This window comes from Mytilus californianus, unplaced genomic scaffold, assembly GCF_021869535.1.
Source record: "Mytilus californianus isolate M0D057914Y unplaced genomic scaffold, xbMytCali1.0.p SCAF_4, whole genome shotgun sequence".
Lineage (NCBI taxonomy): Eukaryota > Metazoa > Mollusca > Bivalvia > Mytilida > Mytilidae > Mytilus > Mytilus californianus.
This window is the reverse complement of record NW_026262690.1, coordinates 112,588,061-112,610,865: the sequence shown is the minus strand read 5'-3', so window position 1 is coordinate 112,610,865 and position 22,805 is coordinate 112,588,061. Positions and strand designations below refer to the sequence as shown.

The 22,805-nt window shown below is 32.3% G+C and overlaps 1 protein-coding gene across 1 annotated transcript; it reads left to right on the top strand.

Annotated features, from left to right (window-relative positions):
* The first annotated feature begins 399 nt into the window (after window positions 1-399).
* Window positions 400-21,557, top strand: LOC127739166 (cytoglobin-1-like). The gene is made up of 3 exons (XM_052250765.1): window positions 400-777; window positions 18,046-18,274; window positions 19,265-21,557. Exons 1-3 carry the CDS (start codon window positions 632-634, stop codon window positions 19,412-19,414), a joined length of 525 nt encoding a protein of 174 aa, XP_052106725.1. The 5' UTR covers window positions 400-631; the 3' UTR covers window positions 19,415-21,557.
* Window positions 21,558-22,805: the final 1,248 nt, after the last annotated feature.

The window sequence follows — 22,805 nt, the reverse complement described above, 5'->3', positions numbered from 1 at the left end:
ATTCTATGTACAATTTAAGAATCCATATATTGGAATCGTCCTTAATTAACTATTACAACTTTCGATAAGGTAAGCTTTACTTTGATTTACAAAGTAACAATAAAATATGCATAGTTAATACGGTATTGATCGTTAACTTCTGGATGTTGCTGAATTACAAAAATTATCTGGTAACATTTGTGTATTAATCATAATGCAGTGTCATAACAGTCTAAATGGATTTATATGAAATGATCGTTCTCTCGGTTTTCTCACGTTTTGTCGTTCTAAGATCTCAATTGTCATTGCAGAGTTGTTATATATTGGTTGTTTTAGTAAATTAATCAAGTTTTTAAGACAAGGGCCGGACAAATTACGGTAGTTCATTAATCTATTTACTAGTCATTTACCAATCAATTGTTTATCATTTTGGACATCTACTACACAACAGGTAAATCTGCAACAAATCTAAATCACCAAGGAAATTAAAATTCCAATGAACCGCATCAATATGATGAACACCTGTTCAGAACTAAGCTTTAAAATACCGTTATAAGACTAACTGTCTTTAATAGCAATGGGAATTAAACGAAGTCGGATCAAAGATCGATGTTGATTTCAGATTATCCAAACCAACAGTTTTAATGAAAGAATGGGTTGCACTTATTCTGACGTCAGATTTGACAATCCAGATGCACAAATTACGTCATTCGTGTCGGAGGAGGAAGTGAAACTTGTCCTTGACAGTTGGATAATTCTAAGGAACGACACAAATGTTGGACTACATATTTTCAAAAGGTAAGACTGTCTTTTACATATTTGTTCCTTTTGTTCAAAAGGTAAGACTGTCTTTTACATTGTATTATGGTGGAATTGTTTCATTTGTTCAAAAGGTAAGACTGTCTTTTACATTGTATTATGGGTGGAATTGTTTCATTTGTTCAAAAGGTAAGACTGTCTTTTACATTGTATTATGGGTGGAATTGTTCCATTCGTTCAAAAGATAATTGTTTCGTTTGTTTAAATAATACGGTTATTCCAAAAGTGCCATTTATATTACGAAAAAAGGACTGTTTACGTCTTGTAGTACATAATGAAAATATATACTACCATTCGGACAAATTTTATCGTCAAAACAAGAAAAAGAAAAATATACTGGACACTAGCTTTAACGTTCCGAAGTCTTTTCTAATACAAAATAATCATTACATTATACTATATTTGACATAGTACACTTTACCAAGAAATAAATATATTATGAACAGAAAGATAAAAACAAAAGCTAGCACCATGGTCAGCTTGTGATGTCAAACAGTTTTCTTACATGGTTTCAAATTGTAATTTTATTTCTTTCTCTATGTAAAAGTATATGCATCTGCATTATTTTACCAAGTTAATGGATAAACGGATGGATAACGTTATACTGGTCATTAAGAAACTTTGGTAAATGATTATACCGGACATTTATTTAAAAACAAACAGGGAGAAAATCGTTCGGTGACGCTTTCCATTTAAACACCTAATTTGTATATCTTTCTTTTGATATTAATAGCATTCAACAAACTGTGGTAATGGACAAAATTGCTGAGATACAGATCAGTATAATTTAACATTATTCAGCATGTTGTGTATGTAGAACCGATGTTATGGCTGATCGACAGTGCAGATTGTTGTCTCAGTGGGGCTTTTGATGAAGTCCGGTTATCGGCACAGAAAATAAAATGAGCGTAAATTTGGATGTATATAGATATAAGAAGATGTGGTATGAGTGCCAATGAGACAACTCTCTATCCAAGTCAAAATTTATAAAAGTAAACCATTATAGGTCAAAGTACGGTCTTCAACACGGAGCATTGGCTCACACCGAACAGCAAGCTATAAAGGGCCCCAAAAATTACTAGTGTAAAACCATTCAAACGGGAAAGCCAACGGTCTAATCTATATAAAAAACGAGAAACGAGAAACACTTGTGAACCACATCAACAAACGACAACTACTGAACATCAGATCCCTGACTTACACACACGTGCAAACAATTGCAGCGGGTTTATACGTTTTAATGGTACCAAACCTTCACCCTTATCTGAAACAATAGTGTAACATCATAACATAGAAAGACACACTTAAGTCATATACAGGCTTTCTGAAACCTTATATTTGGGTAAATTGTTGTTCGTATTCTTTACGTATAAATTACCTATTACTTTGAGTTTAATTGCGAATAAATAAATGCAGTTTTGGTTATACTAGTGGACGAAATCGTGTTGTTCTTTATTGTTCGTCCTAATAGAAAATGGGAGAGGACATATTGTGTATATCCTGTTTCTTCTATTGTTATTATTGGTCAAATCTACCATGAACTTGTCCGCGGAGACACTAACTTGGTATCCTGCCAAATTAGCACGATGATGCCTATTGACTATATTGTAAAGTGTATTAATATGTAATGAATTGTTTTTATGAGGTGTGGTTGAAAACTTTGACTGAAAATTTGGAAATTCAATTTTTTTTCAAATGTTGCTTTTTATAAATCATATCTTAACAAAAAAAGTTTAATCTTAAATTAGTTATTTATACAATTGTTTAGAGTCGTTTTCGGACCGGAATGATTTCTAAAAACTGCTGGTGCCTATGTGAGTTTATGTGCCGTTCATTGTGGCAAGATTGCAAATTGACACTTTTTGATAACTGAAGATTTGAAGCTTGTGACAACAGACGGATATAGCAATATTTTAGACTTTGTAGATCCTAATTTATTTAATTGTACAATAGCAGCACTTGTCTGGGATTAGTTTTTGACGTTTTCACTTTGTCTTGGGTTTGTTATCAAGGTTTTTATCAATGAATCGAAGCATTTGATGTCCAAACTATATTTTGCAAACATCAGATACATACTAATGATGGCGTGTGAAATCTCGACAATACTGATATGAATTGGAACAAACGTATTTAAATTCTTTGATTAAGGTAATAATTACAGTTATATAAGGATTTTGATATGCTTTGTTTACTTTTTCTCTTCAATGTGAGAAATATTAAACTATGATTATTCAATGTTGAATGTTAGCCTTCAGCAATTTGCAGATCACAAGAAATTAATATTGAAATTGTTGAAAAACACTTTTCTACGCAGTTTTATTTTCAAAGCTTTCCGAAAGCAGATATGCGAATTGTGTTTATATATATATATATATATATATTTTTTTGTTGATACCAGGACTATCGAAATGATACAAATTGACTGAATAAAAAACAAGGAATCTAATTCGACAAAACACATCAAGATTGATTGATTAATTATTGTTGCTTAACGTTAAATTGGAAATAATCAATGATATTCTAGAGGATAAAAAATACGTAATGTAACTGGAAGGTACAAAACAATCATATTTTGGGTAGGAAAAAAATTGTTTTGTCAAGACAAACCAATAAACTAGGTTTTAATCAACGAAATAGGCTTTTTTTCAAAAATTTAATCTGTTTTATTATATTTTTTCTAATTGTCATAAGAAACGAACTATACATCTTCTTATGTTTTTCAAAAATCAAATCTGTTTTTACAATTTTTTTTCTAATTTTCATAAAAACCAACACATCTTCTTATTTTTATATATAGTTTCACTTTCCTTCTAAAACTCATTATTTTTTTCATAAAAAATTCACATTCAAACAAACAATGAAAAAAAACATTCCCTGCGACAAAAAAAGAATGTTCGGTTTTTAAATCAAGCGAGTAGATATTGTTAAGATAGTCTATAGGATAAAGAATGTTTTGCCACTAAACATTAAGCCTTCAATAAATCATGTGGATATAGATAAAAGAAGATGTGTTTTTTTTTTCTAAAAAGGCTAGAGCATATAATTTTTAATCTTTTGAACGTGATGCCATATATTCCGTTCCATTAAATTTAAAACCACAGACTGAGTCGATCCGCAAGTACCTGACAAGAAAGAAGAACAAAATTAACAACTTATATCAATTTAACGGTGATGTTCCAACTGAATACTTTTTTCTATATAAAAGGTCATCATTCTGTAAATTATCAAATAACTTAGGCACATCACGAATTGTTTCTAGACGTTAAATCATATTGCGTGGTCTATGAAAATTACATCATAGCGCTGTGCAATAACGAACCACTGTAGCTGTATGGGAGTACGTTATGATATATGATATAATTAAAGAACAAAAACGTAAATCTCGAGAAAATGACATAATTAACTTCAAATTCAATTTGTTATTGTGCTTTTCAATGTTGTAGATGATTTGTTAAATTGTCCATGGAAAGTTAATGTGAGAATTGAGTACAAGAGTCGCGTGATTAAGGTAAAAAAATGCTGATGTTGCTATAAAAACATTGAGAAGTTTGAATTTCATTTTTAAAACTTCTATGATAGTTTAAATATATATAAAGTAGATACAAAAATCAGATTTTAGACATTTTTAGATATTAAAACAACTTGTTCTTACAAGTAACATTTCTTGATAATAATAACATTGATATTGTTTTTATCTTTTATAATCATATCTACATATGTTTAAGGAATGAAAAAAGAAGGTGTGAAACTATCTATAACCAGAGACACATAATACAAATATATGTCTCTGATATACACGATTTCTGCACAACAGAAATGCAGAAAATAATGGCAATAACACGACGTGTACAAATGAGCATTCTTAATGGACGAAAAGTTCAACAGATATAGTATAATGAGTATAGATAAGTAGATGTGGTGTGAGTGCCAATGAGACAACTATACACCCAAGTCACAATGTGTAAAAAGTAAACAATTATTTTGGTACATAAATTAGGCCATTATATTTCTCGTTTGAATTGTTTTCCATTTGTCATTTGGGGTCCTTTTATTTATAGCTTGCTATGCGGTATGGGTTTTGCTCATAGTTGAAGGCCTTATGGTAAACTATTTTAATTGATTTGTCATTTGCAATTTAACCACATCTTATTATTTTTATATTGAATGCATGAATTAGAGTATACGTGTCTACTAGTCAATGGTTAGTCAATGGTTAAACGCCTAAAAGTACTTTTTGTGCATTGAATATTGATATTTGTAAATGGCATGCTTCATAAAACGTCAATGATGTTCAGATAAAATATAAAACACTAATTAATGAAAATTTTTCGTAGGCTGGGTTTTGTATTTCATATAATCATGTTATGTTGAATTACGTTGCCGATTTTTATTTAAATTTACAAATTAACCCGAGAGTGATTTCTATGTTCTTGAAAACTATGCTGTCCTCGAAAAATATTGAGAATAGCTGCACAAATTTGGTCAATGAAGATAAAATCAAGTCATGTAGACTTCTTCCTCTTCTAGGTAAATGTGCATGTAGTTCATACAATGTAAAAAGGTTATACGTACATAATGACAAAGAAGAAATGTCATCACTATGATATGCAAACAATTGAATGATTTTCCTTTCCAAATTACTGAAGAAGTTTGAATAATTGATTAAAAGTTGTTTGCATAACTTCCTGAACAAATATTCCACGTTTATTCAACGGAGATGGGACAAGTGAACATGGCATAGAACTGAAAAAATGGGCAATGGCAAATAATTCTAGAAAATTAATTCAACTCATCAACAACAAAAAAACAGGATAATTCTTTTATTAAAAGATAGAACGGACAGCCGTGTATAATTTAAATGCGCATGACATGGTCGGTATGAATTTGCAAAATAGAGAAGGTAGCAAAGAGGATAAATGAGGTTCGTCTTATTTACTTACCTTTCATGAAGCTAAACACTGTTAATTATATTCATATGTTGATATTTCTAAAAAAAAAAAGGCAAAACATTAACACAGAAACCCTCATTGCTTCTTTTTAATCATTTCTTAAATTTTAATTTTCCCACAGTTCTTGCTTTGTTTATTTCTTGTTTCTGCTTTTTGTTTTGATTTTGTAAGGAATCGGTCCTTGATCTTACGGATGCATTTGTTTAAATGTACTTTTTTTCAGTAGTCCGATGAAGCGGAGCCAGTCAGTGCAATGACATCTTCTCCGATTGAAAATAATGTACTTGTATAATCTCCTGTATTCGATAACTCTTTAAAAATGCTGGATTGTTTATGTCAATCATTTTTATAAAGTATAATCTAGGCGTTTATGTTACACAAATTATTTAAACTCCGTTTCACAAATTTGTTTCCTTAAAATATTCAGTACGAACGGTCAATTCAGTATTGTTTACTTTTCAGATTTGCTGTGTTAGAAGCATTTTTAGTTTTTGTATTTCCAAGACTTAGTGGTTATTTTACTTGTGTATTTTGAAATATAATAGGCATACTTTACCTGTTTTTAACCTGTAAAATGATTGTGCTCAAACGTAATTATTTTTTCCGCTAAAATGAAAGAATAATGCGCGGAAATGTAATGCACCGTTTCACACGAATCATAAAAAACGTTTGAAAAACGAGACTAGTAGATAGCAATAAACAGTAATGATTTTCGTTTCGCATTGAATTTTTATATATGAAAGTTATTGTGCAATAAAGTTAAATTTTAGATAGCTGCAGAATAATATATCCTTCAAAGTTAGTTTATATGAACATCAAGATTGTTTTTGCATGTTTTATGTTTTGCAAAGGTGTCTTATCGTTTGTAGTTGTAAATCTTATCTTTTTTCTGTTCTATTCGTGTGTTACGGTTAAGATAATTAATCACCCAGTTCATTTATTAGATTTTAGTTTGGGTCAACTAAATTTATACGATGTATTTGGTTTACAGTTTGATTTAGAAGAAATACCGACATAGCTTGATAATACAATTAATTATCTAATTACTACCACAATTGTATATTAATAAGTATTGTAATTTTCATTGTTATTAATACATGTTATATCAGTATTACAAACCTAATCTTGAACTATATCCTATTTTTTTGGAAATTTATAGAAATCTATATGTGACGTCACAATGGCGTCGATCTCTTCGGCTAACATATGATACGTTGTTCGGCTGTGCCTTTTTTGTGTGCTGATTTAGGTTGTTGCACGTATTCGTTTTTATTCTGTAGTTAGTCACCACTTCAGTGTTAACATGTATATCTATTGTATAGTCATTTTTATGCGTTTGCTGTTTGCAAAGGTGTGAATTATTCTAGATCTTAAGGATTTTCTTATCCCAGGCATATAGCTTTAGCCGTGTTTGGCACAACTTTTTGGAACTTTTGGTCCTCAATGCTCTTCAACTTTGTACTTGTTTTGACTTTCGAACTTTTTTTATCTGAGCGTCACTGATGGGTCTTATGTAGACGAAACGCGCGTCTGGCGTATTAAATTATAAGCCTGGTACCTTTTGATAGCTATTATTTGTGTGTGTCTTTGTCCTGTATGTTCTCCCATTTATTTGTATTGTAGTCCTGTCATGTAATCTTTTCATTTTAATGTTATGTTTAACATTGCCATAAAAGCGGGAGGTTTGGCTAGCCACAAAACCAGGCTCAACCCACCATTTTTTCTTAAAATGTCCTGTACCAAGTCAGGAGAATGGCCATTGTAATATTATAGTTCGTTTCTGTGTGTGTTGCATTTTAGTTATGTGTTTCTGTTGTGTCGTTGTTCTCCTCTTATATTTGATGTGTTTCCCTCAGGTTTAGTTTGAAACCCGGATTTGTTTTTTTCTCAATCGATTTATGAATTTCGAATAGCGGTATACTACAGTTGCCTTTATTTATAGGCCATTTTCTGTTTGGCAGTCCGTATTTGTAACACCCGTAAAGTCTATATGTCTAGAAATTATTGTTTTCCAACAAATATTTTACGCTCGAACTTTTCATTTATATTTTATGGGAAAATGAGTTAAAATTCATTGGCTTTTTATTTTTTATATATTCTATTGATGGATAAATCTCATTGGTTTCAGAAAAGATATCTCAAATGTTTGAAATTCTACTTTGGACCAAATTTTGGGGACATTTGTATCATTTTTACCACCCCCCCCCCCCCCCCTTTTTGCGATATTTTGTATCAAATAAATGCAGATTGTTGCCATGGTGTACACCAACAAGATATTATATCTCACCATTTTAACTTTTAGAAATCAAATCTATGGAAGATGTTGTTTCCATACATGTGCACATATATGACACAAACAGTAAGCCTAATTGGTTAGAAAGCAAGGGAAGCAGGGTGATTAAAGATTATGAGTGTCAATTTTAAGTATTAACCTAACTGTGTATTTCTACCTTAACACGCATTACTTACTAATGTGTAGTCTCCCTTTACCCAAGAGAAAACCCTTCAAAAGATTACTTTAACAACCTCCATTAACGTTCATATTATTTTGTAGAGAGTCTTTTGTAGACGAAACGCGCATCTGTCGTTAATCCTGGTATATATGATGAGTTTAATAATATCATTTGAAACATACGCGAGAATAATATGCTGATATTTACAAAATGAACTGGAAGCTATACAATTATTTTTTTCATTTGTGTACTTTTGCATTACATTTACTACATCTAAAAGCATGTTGTTAATTTATACTTACTTTGAAAGTTGCACCAAATGAACACATGACTTTTCATTCCAATCAATAATGTATTGACATATTCTACAGGATCAAAGCCGTGTTGATAATAGTGTACATAAATTCGATTACATTATCTTATTACCATTGGTGTTTGATCATGAAAAATTAAAAACATTAGGTTGTATAGTAAAAGTATGTGTAGTTAAGCAGCTCGGGTGCAATTAGAAAAATCCATTTTGAATTATAAGGAATTACTTTCTAGTAACCTTTTAACAACAAAGAATAAATTTAAACTGAGATGTAATCTAATAAACTCAAAGTGGAAATACGAATGTATTTATTTTTTGTTTAGAATCCGAAAATGCAATTACATCTGTATCAAGGTATAAAAACAAAAATTTAGACCACATGGGTAATCAATCATCATATTATGTCATAGAGAAAACATTCTCCACAATGGCAGAGAAACAGGATAAAAGACTTCTAAATTAAAGGCAAACGTAGTTTTCCAAGATTCAAATCTCATAACTCAAAATAGAAGATACCAATCAAGATAAAGAACCATAACTGAGTGAATCACACGAACTCTAAAAGAAGCAAGACGGGATGCGTCGACAGGGTAAGAATTACAATCGGTAATATGACACGATCTGTATATCTACAGATCAGACGACATTCCTTGTAATTAAAGCAAAAAGTCTGAGACCGCAAAAAATGTGTTCCAAGTGAGATGAGACACAGTCACAACATTTATATAAGACGAACGATTGAGCTACACGAACTTCAACTATGGACATTTAGCACGGAGATACGTCTCGCCTGTGTATCCTATAAAAATCACAAAGCATAAGTAATTGTTTGCACCACCGATGCCTGAAACAGGACGCCCAAATTTCGATCGCGATCTATTATGATTCACAAATCCAAAATGAACTGTTTGAATGGTTTTACACTAGTTATTTTTGACAAATGTCCTGTACCAAGTCAGAAATATGGCAGTTGTTATCAAATAATTCGTTTCTATGCATGTTGGCGTTTGTTTTTGTTGCACTTCAGTGTTCCTTTTATTCCGTTGTTTTCCTCTATAGTTGATTTGTTTCCCAAGGTTTTAGTTTGTAACCCGGATTTGTTTTCTCTCAATCGATGACTTTTGAACACCGGTATACTACTGTTGCCTTTATTTGGGGCCCTTTATAGCTTGCTGTTTGATGTGAGCCAAGGCTCCGTATTGAAGGCCGTACTTTGACCTATAATGGTTTACATGTACTTTTACAAATTGTGACTTGAATAGAGAGTTGTCTCATTGGCACTCATACCACATCTTCTTATATCTATCGTATGCTTCAGAAACTTCAATAGTTGCTTCAACAACCTCCATTTGCATTCTCCTTTTATTGAAGTAGAGAAACACTAACACTATGAAATAAGAAGAAAGCTACGCGAAAGGCACTGACGTATACATGAACAGTGATCATTGCATCTTCCCTATACTTATGTGTTGGCGTCATCAACTAAATTTGAAATCCATTAAAATTTTCAAACCCTATAGAGAGCCACTCAACTTGTCATATTTGAAAAAAGGGCTTTTAAACACTTTTGTATGCTTATAAGTATTCTTAATTTCCAGTCAGCATCATTTTAATTACAAACATGTGATATATTTATATTGTCGCACATTAATAACGCAACACTAAGTTTGAGATACATGCTATGTTTTTGTTTTTCTTATTTGTTTAAATATAATTATAATCTTTTTAAAATCTTTGTTCATCTGTTTTACGATGTAGATTTTCGTGGTTATACATTTTTAAGTTTCTTATGAGATCATTTGTGGGTTATTTTAGGATATTTAGTGTTCATGATGGTGTTACTTTAAGGTTTTTAAGTGTCCTTGGGTGATGTGAATTTTAAATTTTGTATACGTCTTTTGGTGGCGTAATTTTAAGGTTTTTAAATGTTTTATGATGGTGTTATTGTTAGGTTTTCATAGTGTCCTTTGATGTTTTTTTTAAGGTTTAAAACAGGGACGAAAGATACCAGAGGGACAGTCAAACTCATAGATCGAAAACAATCTGACAACGCCATGGCCAGAAATAAAAAGACAAATAGACAAATAATAGTACAGATGACACAACATAGAAAACTAAAGACTAAGGAACACGAACCCCACCAAAAATTGGGGGTGATTTAAATGTCCTTTGGTAGTATTATATTAAGGTTTAAATGTTCTTTTGTGTTGTTATATTTTAGGTTAAGTGTCTTCTAGGGGTATATTTTTTTTAGGTTTAAGTGGTGGTGATATTTTCAGGTTTAAGTGTTAATTTGATGGTGTAATTTTAGGTTTAAGTGACCTTTGGTTGTGTTAATTTTAGATTTAAGTGTTCTCTGATGGTATTATTTTTAGGTATAAGTGTCCTTTGATGGTGTAATTTTAGGTGTAAGTGGCCTTTGGTTGCTTTATTTTTAGATTTAAGTATCCTCTGGTGGTGTTATGTTTTTTTTTAGGTTTTTCAAGTGTTCTTTGTTTTAAGGTTTATTGCTGTGTGTTCTGATGCATTTTCTCCAGCAGCTGCTTTTAACAACTTCATGATATTTGGTACAATTCTATATAAGTGACGGTAAGCTGTACTGTGTGTATCAGATCATTCACCTATCTAACTTTTAGTTTGCTGGACACCTGCATGTTCATTACATGGATGCACAGATGGGACATTTTCGTAAAATTATCTCAGCAGGTACACATCAGAACTTCTTGATGTTTGGTACCAATTTTGATATTGTTAAGCATTTACCATGAGCTTATTATTTACTTTGTATTGTCTTTTTTTTCCACATTGTCTGGTATATGTTTTTACTTTCACTTATAAAAAAGTGTGGTATAAATAGTGATTCGTTTTATCATTGGGGTCACTAGACTCGTTTTTGCTACCTAAGTCATTCAAATATGAGTAATGGTTGAAAAAAAAACCAATGAAATAATACGATTTGTAGCGTAACGCTGTCACGATGTACGATTATTTTGCAATTTTGAAAATTGCTAAATATTAAAACTAATTAATGTCTACGTAAAAAATAAATACAGGGACCTCCTAATATTACTATTACGAGAAACGTAAAATTAATATAAGCGACCTAACAAATGTGAAAATAAAACCCTCATTTCCAAAATCAATAAAATGCATCTTAAAATCACATCACCTCAGTACGCAGTAGTTCGGACATGAAAAAGAGATAGCCACTTTGAATAAACTTTATCGCCATGAAAACCAGGTTAGGACGAGTTTGTATAAGTTAACGTTCTCAATAAGTTTCGGTTAGGGCATAACATCCGGTAGCCTTCAGTCAGGTAGATTTACATATTACACACCCGGTAAGTCCCGATAGAGCTAGTCAGCTCGTAGTACATATTGCTAGACCGGTTAGCTCCTGTTGGTAAAAAGTACCCATAGCGTACCGGATAAATTTCAATGATTTCGGTGTACTTATCGTGAACCCGGTAGTTTTCGATCAGGACCAAGGAACTATTTATCAGTTATTGTTGGTCAAGACAGCCTCGGTCAGGATAAATACATTTTAATTTTGAATAGTGTTGAAAGACAGCACACACAACATATATGCACTTAGTAATTGCGGGTTATAATATATTCTGACCACTTTATATCTCATTAGACAAAATATTGAACTACAAAATGAAACTGTATCAGATCGCCATTAAATAGATTAAAAATAAGTCTGCGGGTGATTGATCGATTTAAACAACCCATTCCCAAAAGATTTCCTCTGTAAACTTTATCTGCCTGGTTCTAATCATTTTGAAGGTAAGGAGTTATAATGGGCGTTATTGATTAATTTTTAATATGATTTGTGACAACTCTGATTTTCTTTATATCATAAATAGTTGTGAAATATAATTATTTGAATTTTTTGGAAATTGAAAAAAATGGGTTCTGTTTGTTCTATATATTCCAAAGTTGACATTACTGATAACAAGCAGATCAAGTATTTTTTGTCCCCGGATGAATATAAACTTGTAAAATCCAGTTGGAAAATGTTCAACAAGAAGAAAGACAAGGAAACTGGATTATGGATATTTAACAGGTATTGTGGACACGTTATTTAACAGGTATTGTGGACACGTTATTTAACAGGTATTGTGGACACGTCATTTAACAGGTACAGTGGGCACTTTGTTTAACAGGTACATTGTACACGTTATTTAACAGGTACAGTGGGCACTTTGTTTAACAGGTATTGTGGACACGTTATTTAACAGGTACAGTGGGCACTTTGTTTAACAGGTATTGTAGACACGTTATTTAACAAGTATTGTGGACACGTTATTTAACCGGTATTGTGGACACGTTATTTGACAGGTACAGTAGGCACTTTGTTTAACAGGTGTTGTGGACATGTTTTATTTAACAGATAATGTGGACACATTATTTAACAGGTACAGTGGGCACTTTGTTTAACAGGTAAAGTGGGCACTTTGTTTAACAGGTACGGTGGACACGTAATTTAACAGGTATTGTGGACGAGATTTAACAGGTACAGTGGACACGTAATTTAGCAGGTATTGTGGACGAGATTTAACAGGTACAGTGGACACGTAATTTAGCAGGTATTGTGGACGAGATTTAACAGGTACAGTGGACACATAATTTAACAGGTATAGTGGACACGTTATTTAGCATGTATAGTGGACCGGTTATATAACAGGTGTTGTGGACACGCTATTTAACAGGTAGTGTGGGCACGTTATTTAACAGGTACAGTGGGTACTTTGTTTAACAGGTATTGTGGACACGTTATTTAACGGGTACAGTGGGCACGTTGTTTAACAGGTAAAGTGGACACGTTATTTAACAGGTAAAGTAACACGTTATCTAACATATATAGTGGACACGTTATTTAGCATGTATAGTGGACCCGTTATTTAAGATGTATTATAGTGGACACGTTCTTATACTTTTTTGACACTATTGACTATGATGCCAAAATTTCAGTGTGGAATTTTACATTGTATTTTCATAAATTGATGTAGATCGAATCAAGATAATTTGAAGTCGTTCATATATTAGAGATAAAGGGTAGATATCACTAAAGTATGAACACTGATATTATTGGACATCGAAATGATATTATTTCAACCAAGAATACGTGAGGTGGTACCTGAGTTATTGAGTCAAACGAAGTGTTTTCCTCTTCCGTGACACACATGGCTTACGTTTATGTGATGATCAGCAATATTCTTACCAAAGGATGTTTAGCTGGTAGGGATATAAAAATACGCATCCACGTCCGAAATGATTTTGATGTCGTGTATTGGTACACATACTCTTATCAAGTGATGCTGGTAGGAATACATTCATACTTAGCCATTGGATGCTTGACTAGTATATGTCAGATATGATTATCACATGGTGTACAAATACTCTTACCATTAGAAGCTTGAACATTTGGATTTAAAAATACACAGGCTCTTTCGTCGTGATATGAATGAAGGGCACGATACGTTGATTTAAATTTGTGCTTAATTGTTTCATATGCGCTTTCATATTGCATTATCATAGCCGGGCAAGTCTTATATAAGTTTTTGTTATTAGGTCTTGTGATGTTTATTTCTTTTTCTAATAAGGGTGTGAGGGTTTAACGTCTTCTTGACTCAATTTGATTTGCTATGGATTTTTTTTGTAAAACGGATAGCTTTTTGTAAATTATCTTGCATGGAAAGATTTATTTATTTTCGGAATATTTGTTCTTTTGTATAATTTGCATATGTATTATTTTGTTTGTACTTTTAAAAAATATTTTTGGTACAATTATTACCAATTTTCGAAGAATATAATTTACTAGTTTGCATAATCCGAATGCCATAATTTAATATTACAAGTACGCCTGCGCAAGATTGATGAGTATTCAGTCCGGACAAATAGATTTTAAACATACATTATATACATACGTTAACGGGTATATAATTGTGTTTGAGTACACCATGCTCCGTGGAAAAAGAACAAAACCCTTGTTATTACTCTGGTAAAGCACCCTCTGGCTATATTGAGTATATACGTACAAAACCATCTCCTTTCGGGAATGTGAGAATACAAATCCACACATCAGTATGGACATTGTTTCCAAGACAATGCAGTTTTCCTATCGAGGACACTCCGGCTTTTTCGACCAATGAAAACTGACCGCCTCGAAATAGCACAATAGCACTAAAAGTGGGGTTAAACACCAATCAATCAATCAACCAATCACTCAATCAATCCATCCAAGACATTCGACTACTTGGCATACAAGTTGGACGATTTTACTCACTGTAAAACCCGATTTATTGCACCATTTTTATTCAAAAGCAACTGTTTACTAAGTCGGGACTATGGCAGTTGATTTAAAATCATTCAATAGCATTGAAAAAAGACATTAATATTGTAGGCCGCGTCTACGGCCCTTGGACTTAAATGAATTCACGAACATTGTACTTGACTTGTCCTGACTTTTTTGTAATACCTACAGATCTAGAGCTTATTTTTGTTACATTGGTGTATGATATCGACTTACAGACCAAGCTTGCATTTCATTATTTGTTTTTGTCCTGAACATGCCTGAAATATTTGCAACTTGACGTTATGCAAACATCATTCAATCAATCATTCCTGTTGTCTGACATTCGGAAGAATTGTGCTCCATTGACCTTAAAGAAAGTCATGAAAATTTACTCGTCTGCAGATCTTAGGCTCATTTTTGTACATCTGTGTATAATAGTGCCTCACAGGTCAAGCGTGCTGTTTATTCCAGGTGACCATTTTTTTGTGATAAGGGATCAGGAGGGGGTATTACAGTCGTACCAACATATCGGTCAATATCAAAAACTTAAACAGTTTACCATTTTCTTTATTATAGAACATTTACCATTTAGATAGCTGATGAAAATATGCCCAATCAAGTCCAAAGTATTAAGTAATAAACTAGTAGTCTACCAAACGTTAGACTCCCAAAGGCTGATAAATTCTGTTAAGCAGGGTCCCTAATCAATAAATTACACACGATTTGCAAGCATTTGAAGATTTTTATTGTTAGGTGAGGGATTAATTGAAAGGGGTTAACAGAAAAGAGAATAATTTTGAATAAAAAAAGTCAAACACAAGTAAAAAAAAAAAAAAAGAAATCTAAAGAGTAAATTGACCAAAAAAATATATAATAAAGTATAGAGATTGATGGGGTACTTCAATATAAAGAATAGAGTTTAAGGGCAAAAATTTAAAGAATAACTTCTATAATGATAGCCAAAAAATAGAAAAAAAAGATAGAAGTGGCATAAGAAATTAGTCTAAGAGAATACAGAAATGAAAACCCCCATCCAGACTCTCATAGGCGAAACAGCTTGTCTTGGTCCTGGAATTTTATTATAGCTGTACCAGTTCAACAAAATGTATATGTAAAATGTACATCAAGGACAAAAGTTTCAATCAAAGATGATCGAGAAGTGATGTTGGATTACTCTGATAAAGATAGATTATCAAACAAGATAATGCCGGAAGGGACACTTAATAAATTTTATCAAGCTTTCAGCTTTGAAGTTAATAAGTATCTTAATCATTTCGATATCAAATCTAAAGTATAATTTTATTATCGTCATTTTGTAAACCGATTTATGTGTTAGCCCTAAGGATATCATATCCAGCTGGGAAAATACGTTTTTTTTGTAACATATTTGCAGAGTAAAAAAATAGAAATTCAATTCGAAATTTTTGTCGAAGGGCTATCTAAAGAATAAAATTGATTCCTTCAGACAACAAAGGATGACTGGGATCATGAAAGTATTATATTGTCAATATAAATACTTCCATACCGGGATAGATAGATATAAAATTATATAGACTTCTCCCATCCGACACAAAGTCCCGTATTGAGGAGGTATGATTCCTTAGACTATCGGGATGTCACGCCCGAATCAAATTGGATTTAAAATCCGGCGCTGCTAAAATTGCCCTCACTATCTATATGAAAAAAATACATTGCTGAAACCAGGATAACAAATGAATATTCTGCCCTAAGAAATGCAGCAAATAATTGTGTTCCAGAGATTAGAAACTTAAAGGGTCGGGTCGTCTCCTAATGCACAAAATGAGATTGCAAATGAACAATGAATTCGTTGAATGACGAATGAATAAAGAAAAATATCAAATCTGCACTGAAAACGTGGTATATATTTGAAAACAGACTTTATTTGTAAATTTCACGCTTTTCTGATTATCTTTGAACTTTTATAAGTATAAAACATACCTATCAATTTCGTTTACGATGACAGTTATACTAATTGCGTTGTAGCTATTGACGTATTATGATATAAAACCTGTCATAAATTGTACCTTGTACTTATTTTAGATCCGTTTGAAGGTCACTAGGTACTATTAGCATAACATTTTGTATTTCTTAAAACTACGTTATTATTTACAACTGGTTATTTTTAAGAAAGTCCCCGACTTTATCTTCTTTTTTTTTTTAATATTTACGATTTATGGTGAATAGACGCTCTAGGAAAGTCAAATTTCTATAAAAATACTTTTATTTTCTAATACTGGTATTGTATATTATACAAGTGCTGTGTATTGGTGAGATAAATGTGTGGCTTTCGAAAAACTAATATTCACTGAGGACAACGCCTGAAGTGAATATCAGTTTTTCAAATGTCAATTAAACCACACGTTTACCGGAACAAAAGACAGTAATTGTTTTATTCCATTTTCCGATAGAGAAACTGTATGTTATGACAATTATTTACCAAAACCGATTGTACACCAAGCGATGTTAGTTTACCATAATTATACACGTAAAAGCACGCGGTAAATATACCTTTCCCTCAGGTGATTATGCTAGCTGTTTTATTCAAAATCAAAATCATATAAAAATCCTACCAATATGGAATTAACATGTTTATTCCACCCAAAGAATTTGTCACCACTGCAGTGACCTGTTAAAAGTCACTGTCTCATAATTTGCTGTCATTCCATGCTTCCATTAATTAATATTTCCATTAGCACACATTTTAAAATACTGTTTCTCTAATTTTTTCACTATTTTCACATTTCCCAACCGATTGTGAAAAAAAAAAATGTTCTCCTCACTAGTGAAATAGCTGTTCTCGGCAAATGATTGGTCGAAATTTAATTATGACGTCAAATTTTCTTGGTTTCTTCTGAATTTCTATTGTGGCGTCATGAAAAAAGGCGACCATGCCTGATGACGTCACTTATAAAGAACACAAATTTCTGCAAATCTTTGAAAAGCAAGGATAAAACTCATTAGGGAAACAGATTCCACCACTATAACTCGTGTATTACGATATTTCTCCACTCTCAACAGTTAAATTTTAATTATTTAAAAAGCTTGACAAGCATCGCGCTTTAAATATTAAAATGTAACTGTCTCGAGTGGAGACATATTGTATCACACTCGTTGCAGTTGTGGAATCTATATATAGCGATGCACTACCCTGTTGCTTTTAACGTTTAAAGAAAGTTGTATTATTTAAAAATCTCTTTCTTTATTTATCAGGTTTTTCCAATTGCATCCGGAATTTAAGAAACTTTTTACTGAACAAATGATGGTGGAAGATGATGACCTTAAAGTTAACGAGGAGAAGTTGAGACACCATGGTAACATTGTAATGGAAGGCCTCGGAGCAGCTGTAGAAAGTCTTGATGATTCTGTCTTTTTGTCGAATGTTCTTGTAACCATGGGAGAAAGTCATGCGCGACACAATGTCAAATCGGAAATGGTCATTGTACGTTTATCTTAGAAGTATCCCCTTAAGTAATATACATTATTGTTTTTGCTAATACCATTCACCTGAATACTCTTCGCCTGAAAGTCGCGTGCTTATCGTAAATACAACAATTTTCTGTTTTAAAGTCTGAATTGATACTTGCCAAAAGCAACACGAAGGGAGCAACTAGTGGAGAAGAATCCGCTTACTCTTCCGGAGCACCTTAGATCACTACCGGTTTTTGATGAGGTTTGCTTTGCTCAGTATCTAGTTTTTATATGTTTCGTTTGTAGACTGCTGTTTGACTTTTCGTTGTTTAAGAAAAAAGTTCAAGACCAACTATCAAACTTTACATTACACAAAACTTTAGAGAAATGGGAAGAAAAATTAACTTCTCAGAAAGTATTATCAAAATCATCGTTAAATATGACTTGAAAATCGCTCATCATTTCGAATTGCCAGGCCTTATCTCAAACAATTCCGGAATAATTAAATGTAATAATGTGTGATGAAAGTTTTGCACAGTCAACCTGATGCACTGAAGGACAAGTAGACGAACAAGGCAAATGCAGATTAACACCATTCCAAAACTGTAATAACACTACTGTTTTTCTCCTACCGTGAGCCAGAATCAGATTTTATTTTTACTTTACTTAAATTCGTGGTAAGTCGATATCCACGGAATCATTGACAATTAGTCTCTCTCGAATTAATCCATAGTACATAACTACTAACCATTGCATTCTGGGTAATCTAGAACAAGCAAATGTACATTCAACTGTATAGCTTTTTTCCCCCTTTAAGATGATAACACCTCCCCCCCTTTTTCCAAGGAAAAATCAAAAACGAAGAAAACAAAACAAACACCGGAAAAAAACAGATGCCAGTTGCATAACAAAAACAGGTACAAAAAAAAAGACTTTGCAATCCCAAAATTACATTGTAAGGTCCTAATGCAATGTTCTTGGGTACCTTAATGATAATATCTTAAATTCCTTCTACTTGCAGTTACTTTGGCCTGCGATTAGAGATGCTTTCAATGGATGCTTAGGATCAGATTTTACGGCACAGATGGCCACTGCATGGGAACATGTTTTTGAATATATGGCAACAAAATTTAAGGAGGGATTACGAAAGGAATCTAAACATGCGAGATGACAACAAGATAATATCTTCCGTTTACAACTTCAAATTTATAACAAATTGTGACGGCCATTACACGACCTCTGCACGACATTTCATCGAATAAACTAGTAGTTTTCAAGCTTTGGTATGAAAGACAAACTACAGTTGTAATGAATCACACACTATATATATAACAATATATCATCACCACCATCAAAACGCTTTGCAGTTTTTTGTTTGTCACTACATGATAAAGTATCACATCTTATATATTTAAAAAAAAATGTACTTTGCGTTCATTTCTTATAATTACATGTTTATGCTAACAAGACCATGGAAAAAAAGTTTTATCAAGTTTTTCTTTTATTTACCTGTACACTTCTTTGTGGAAGCACGTGTCATCACGAATTTAGCATTTCATTTTGATACGAAGGTTAATTTTTGAATGACACCCGATTGTTGTTAGCCAATTAATATATCGGATTCTCGTAAACATACATGTAATTTAATTATAATACCATTGAAACATCATCATATGATAACAGATCAGAGAATGACGTTGCTATTTTCATCTTATGTTGCCAAGATGAACCAATTAACAGCTCTATCGCCAATATTTTTTGATTGATTTTCTATGAAGTTTGATCATACATCGAACATACACTAATCTTAATTACACTGGTCAATACATAAGTTCTTGATTACACTGAAAACAGATGCTGATTGCGATTATACTGGGACCATCCGCTTACCTTGATTACCATAGGAACATACGCTAATATTCATCACACTGAGAACATACGCTAATCTTGATTACACTGGGAACATACGTTAATATTGATTACACTGGGCACATACGTGAATATTGATTACACTGGGCACATACGTTAATATTGATTACACTGGGCACATACGTTGATATTGATTACACTGAACACTTACGTAAATATTGATTACACTGGAAAAATACGTTGAAATTGATTACACTGGGCACTTACGTTAATATTGATTACACTAGAAACATACGTTAATATTGATTACACTGGAAACATACGTTATTATTGATTACACTGGAAACATACGTTGATATTGATTACACTGGGCACATACGTTAATATTAATTACACTGGAAACATACGTAAATATTGATTACACTGGAAACATACGTTAATATTAATTACACTGGGCACATACGTTAATATTGATTACACTGGAAACACGCGTTGATAATGATTACATTGGGCACATACGTTGACCATGAAAACATATGATAATATTGATCACTCTTGAAACATAGATTACGGTAATTTTGATTACATTGGGAATATACTCTCATCTCGATTACGCTAGGAACATTGGCTAAGCTTGTTTCACTGGGCACATACACTAATCTCGATTTTGCGTATATAACATACGCTAATATTTATCACTTTTGGAACATAATTTTACGGTAATTTTTGTTACACTGGGACCATACACTAATCTCGATTTCACATGGAACATACGCTTATCTTGATTACATTGGGAACAAACGCACATATTGATTACACTTGGAACAAATACTTACATCGATTACACTGGGAACATATGTCAATATTAGTTACACTTGAAACATACGCCAATCAAAGTTGAAAGTATTGAAATAGAGTCTCGTTCATTTGTAATTCGAAAAGGAGAAGAAAAGTATTTTTAAACATGTATATTTTTTAACTACATTTGGATTTTTATGAAAATTAATGAAGAGTGATTGTATCCCATTTATTTAAAAATCATTTTGATATGTATGTACGATGTATCTTGTAAATAAACTTCCTTGTACGATCGTATATTGATTTATTTTTTGAAACGTTGCAATAGTTATACAGTGACAACAGCAAAAATACATAATTCATTGCTTTGGCTGGACAAGGAAGGTGCGAGTTCAACATAAGCTATATACATGTAATAATAGAAGATTTGAAATCAAATATTGAGAATAATGTATTGGTACAAATAAGTTGTGTGATGAAGAACAATTTTATTCCTTTACTGGAAATTGTCTCTGCAAGGGAAAGTTGTATCTATCGGAATAAAATTTGACATTTTTCTTTACACTATTGTACATTTAGAAATTTGTGCATGCATTTATTATTGTAATTGTTAAAGAGTGAACAAAAAATCGTTGTTTTTCAATTTCAAAAATACTGCATACAAATGAAAAATTAGATATGCGATTTTATTTTTTGCGAAACCTATCCCATCGCAATTTTCACAGTGAAAAATATAGCAACATTTCTGAATTCATATTCGTTTCATAATGAATATGGTGCTTCCATTGTGTATTATTTCAATCTCTGTATAACTGAGACTATGTAATGTCGAACGTTTCAGAAAATATATTAATCAAACTTTTGTCGTCTGGTGAATTTAATGTTGAAGGCAGATCTTAAATAGTCTTTATAAAAATCTTACACCACTTTTTAAGACTCTAGGCGATTAAGTGCGTTAGATATTTATAAACACCTGTCTTTGTTGCCCTCTTTATGTCTTTTAGTTGTTTTGTGTTATTTGGTAGCAGTTTCTATGACAGTAGTATACTCCAAAGTTTTTTTTCATTGAAAGAAAAAAAAAACCCCGCTAACAAATCATCTAAAAAAACAAAATAACAACTCTAATTTAAAGATGCTTCAACCATCATCCCACTATCACACGGCTACCAGATATTGACTGCGTGTTTTAACAAATTCAACCCAAAAATTATAGAGCGAGTATATCAAGTACTCCAACAATATGCATACTAGTAAATACGTATTCATCGCATTTACACCAACAAAGTAATCGCACAACATACTAAGTACTAAGCTTTATTAGGTGCTTTCTCAACAGAAACAAACATAGTATATAAATTAGATAATTAGTCAGTATGCATGCAATGGAATGTTTAATCATATACGAGCACCGAAAAACTAATCATTCATGTATTGAATATGTGTTTTAGTTATTCGATTATCATTAAGACACCAGCACTGGATACCACATTTTCTTGTTCTCTTGTTTCAATAGTAACACTCATACACTAGTGCAAGATTATCGAGTGCACAGTCATGCACACGGACAGTGAGTGCATGTATTATATGCTTGGTACAAAAACTAAAATGAGCGTACACGCTAGACACTTGAGTAAGGGACTCAGGCGGCCATTAGGTCTGCGGAATGCTTGAACCAGTTCCTCCATGAAGGCAAACAGATATTAGCCTTAGATGCATGATTTTTTATTAGTTGTTATAGGCTTTGAACTAGATGTCAGTAACTGCGAGTACTCTCAGATCTGTACTTAGTGTCTTTTTTGTTGTGGTGATGTATAAATACCCTGCCACGTCCGGTCTGTGTTTTTGTGAGATGTTATAATTCTGTTTTGTATCGATCTGATGAGTTAAGCCCTTTT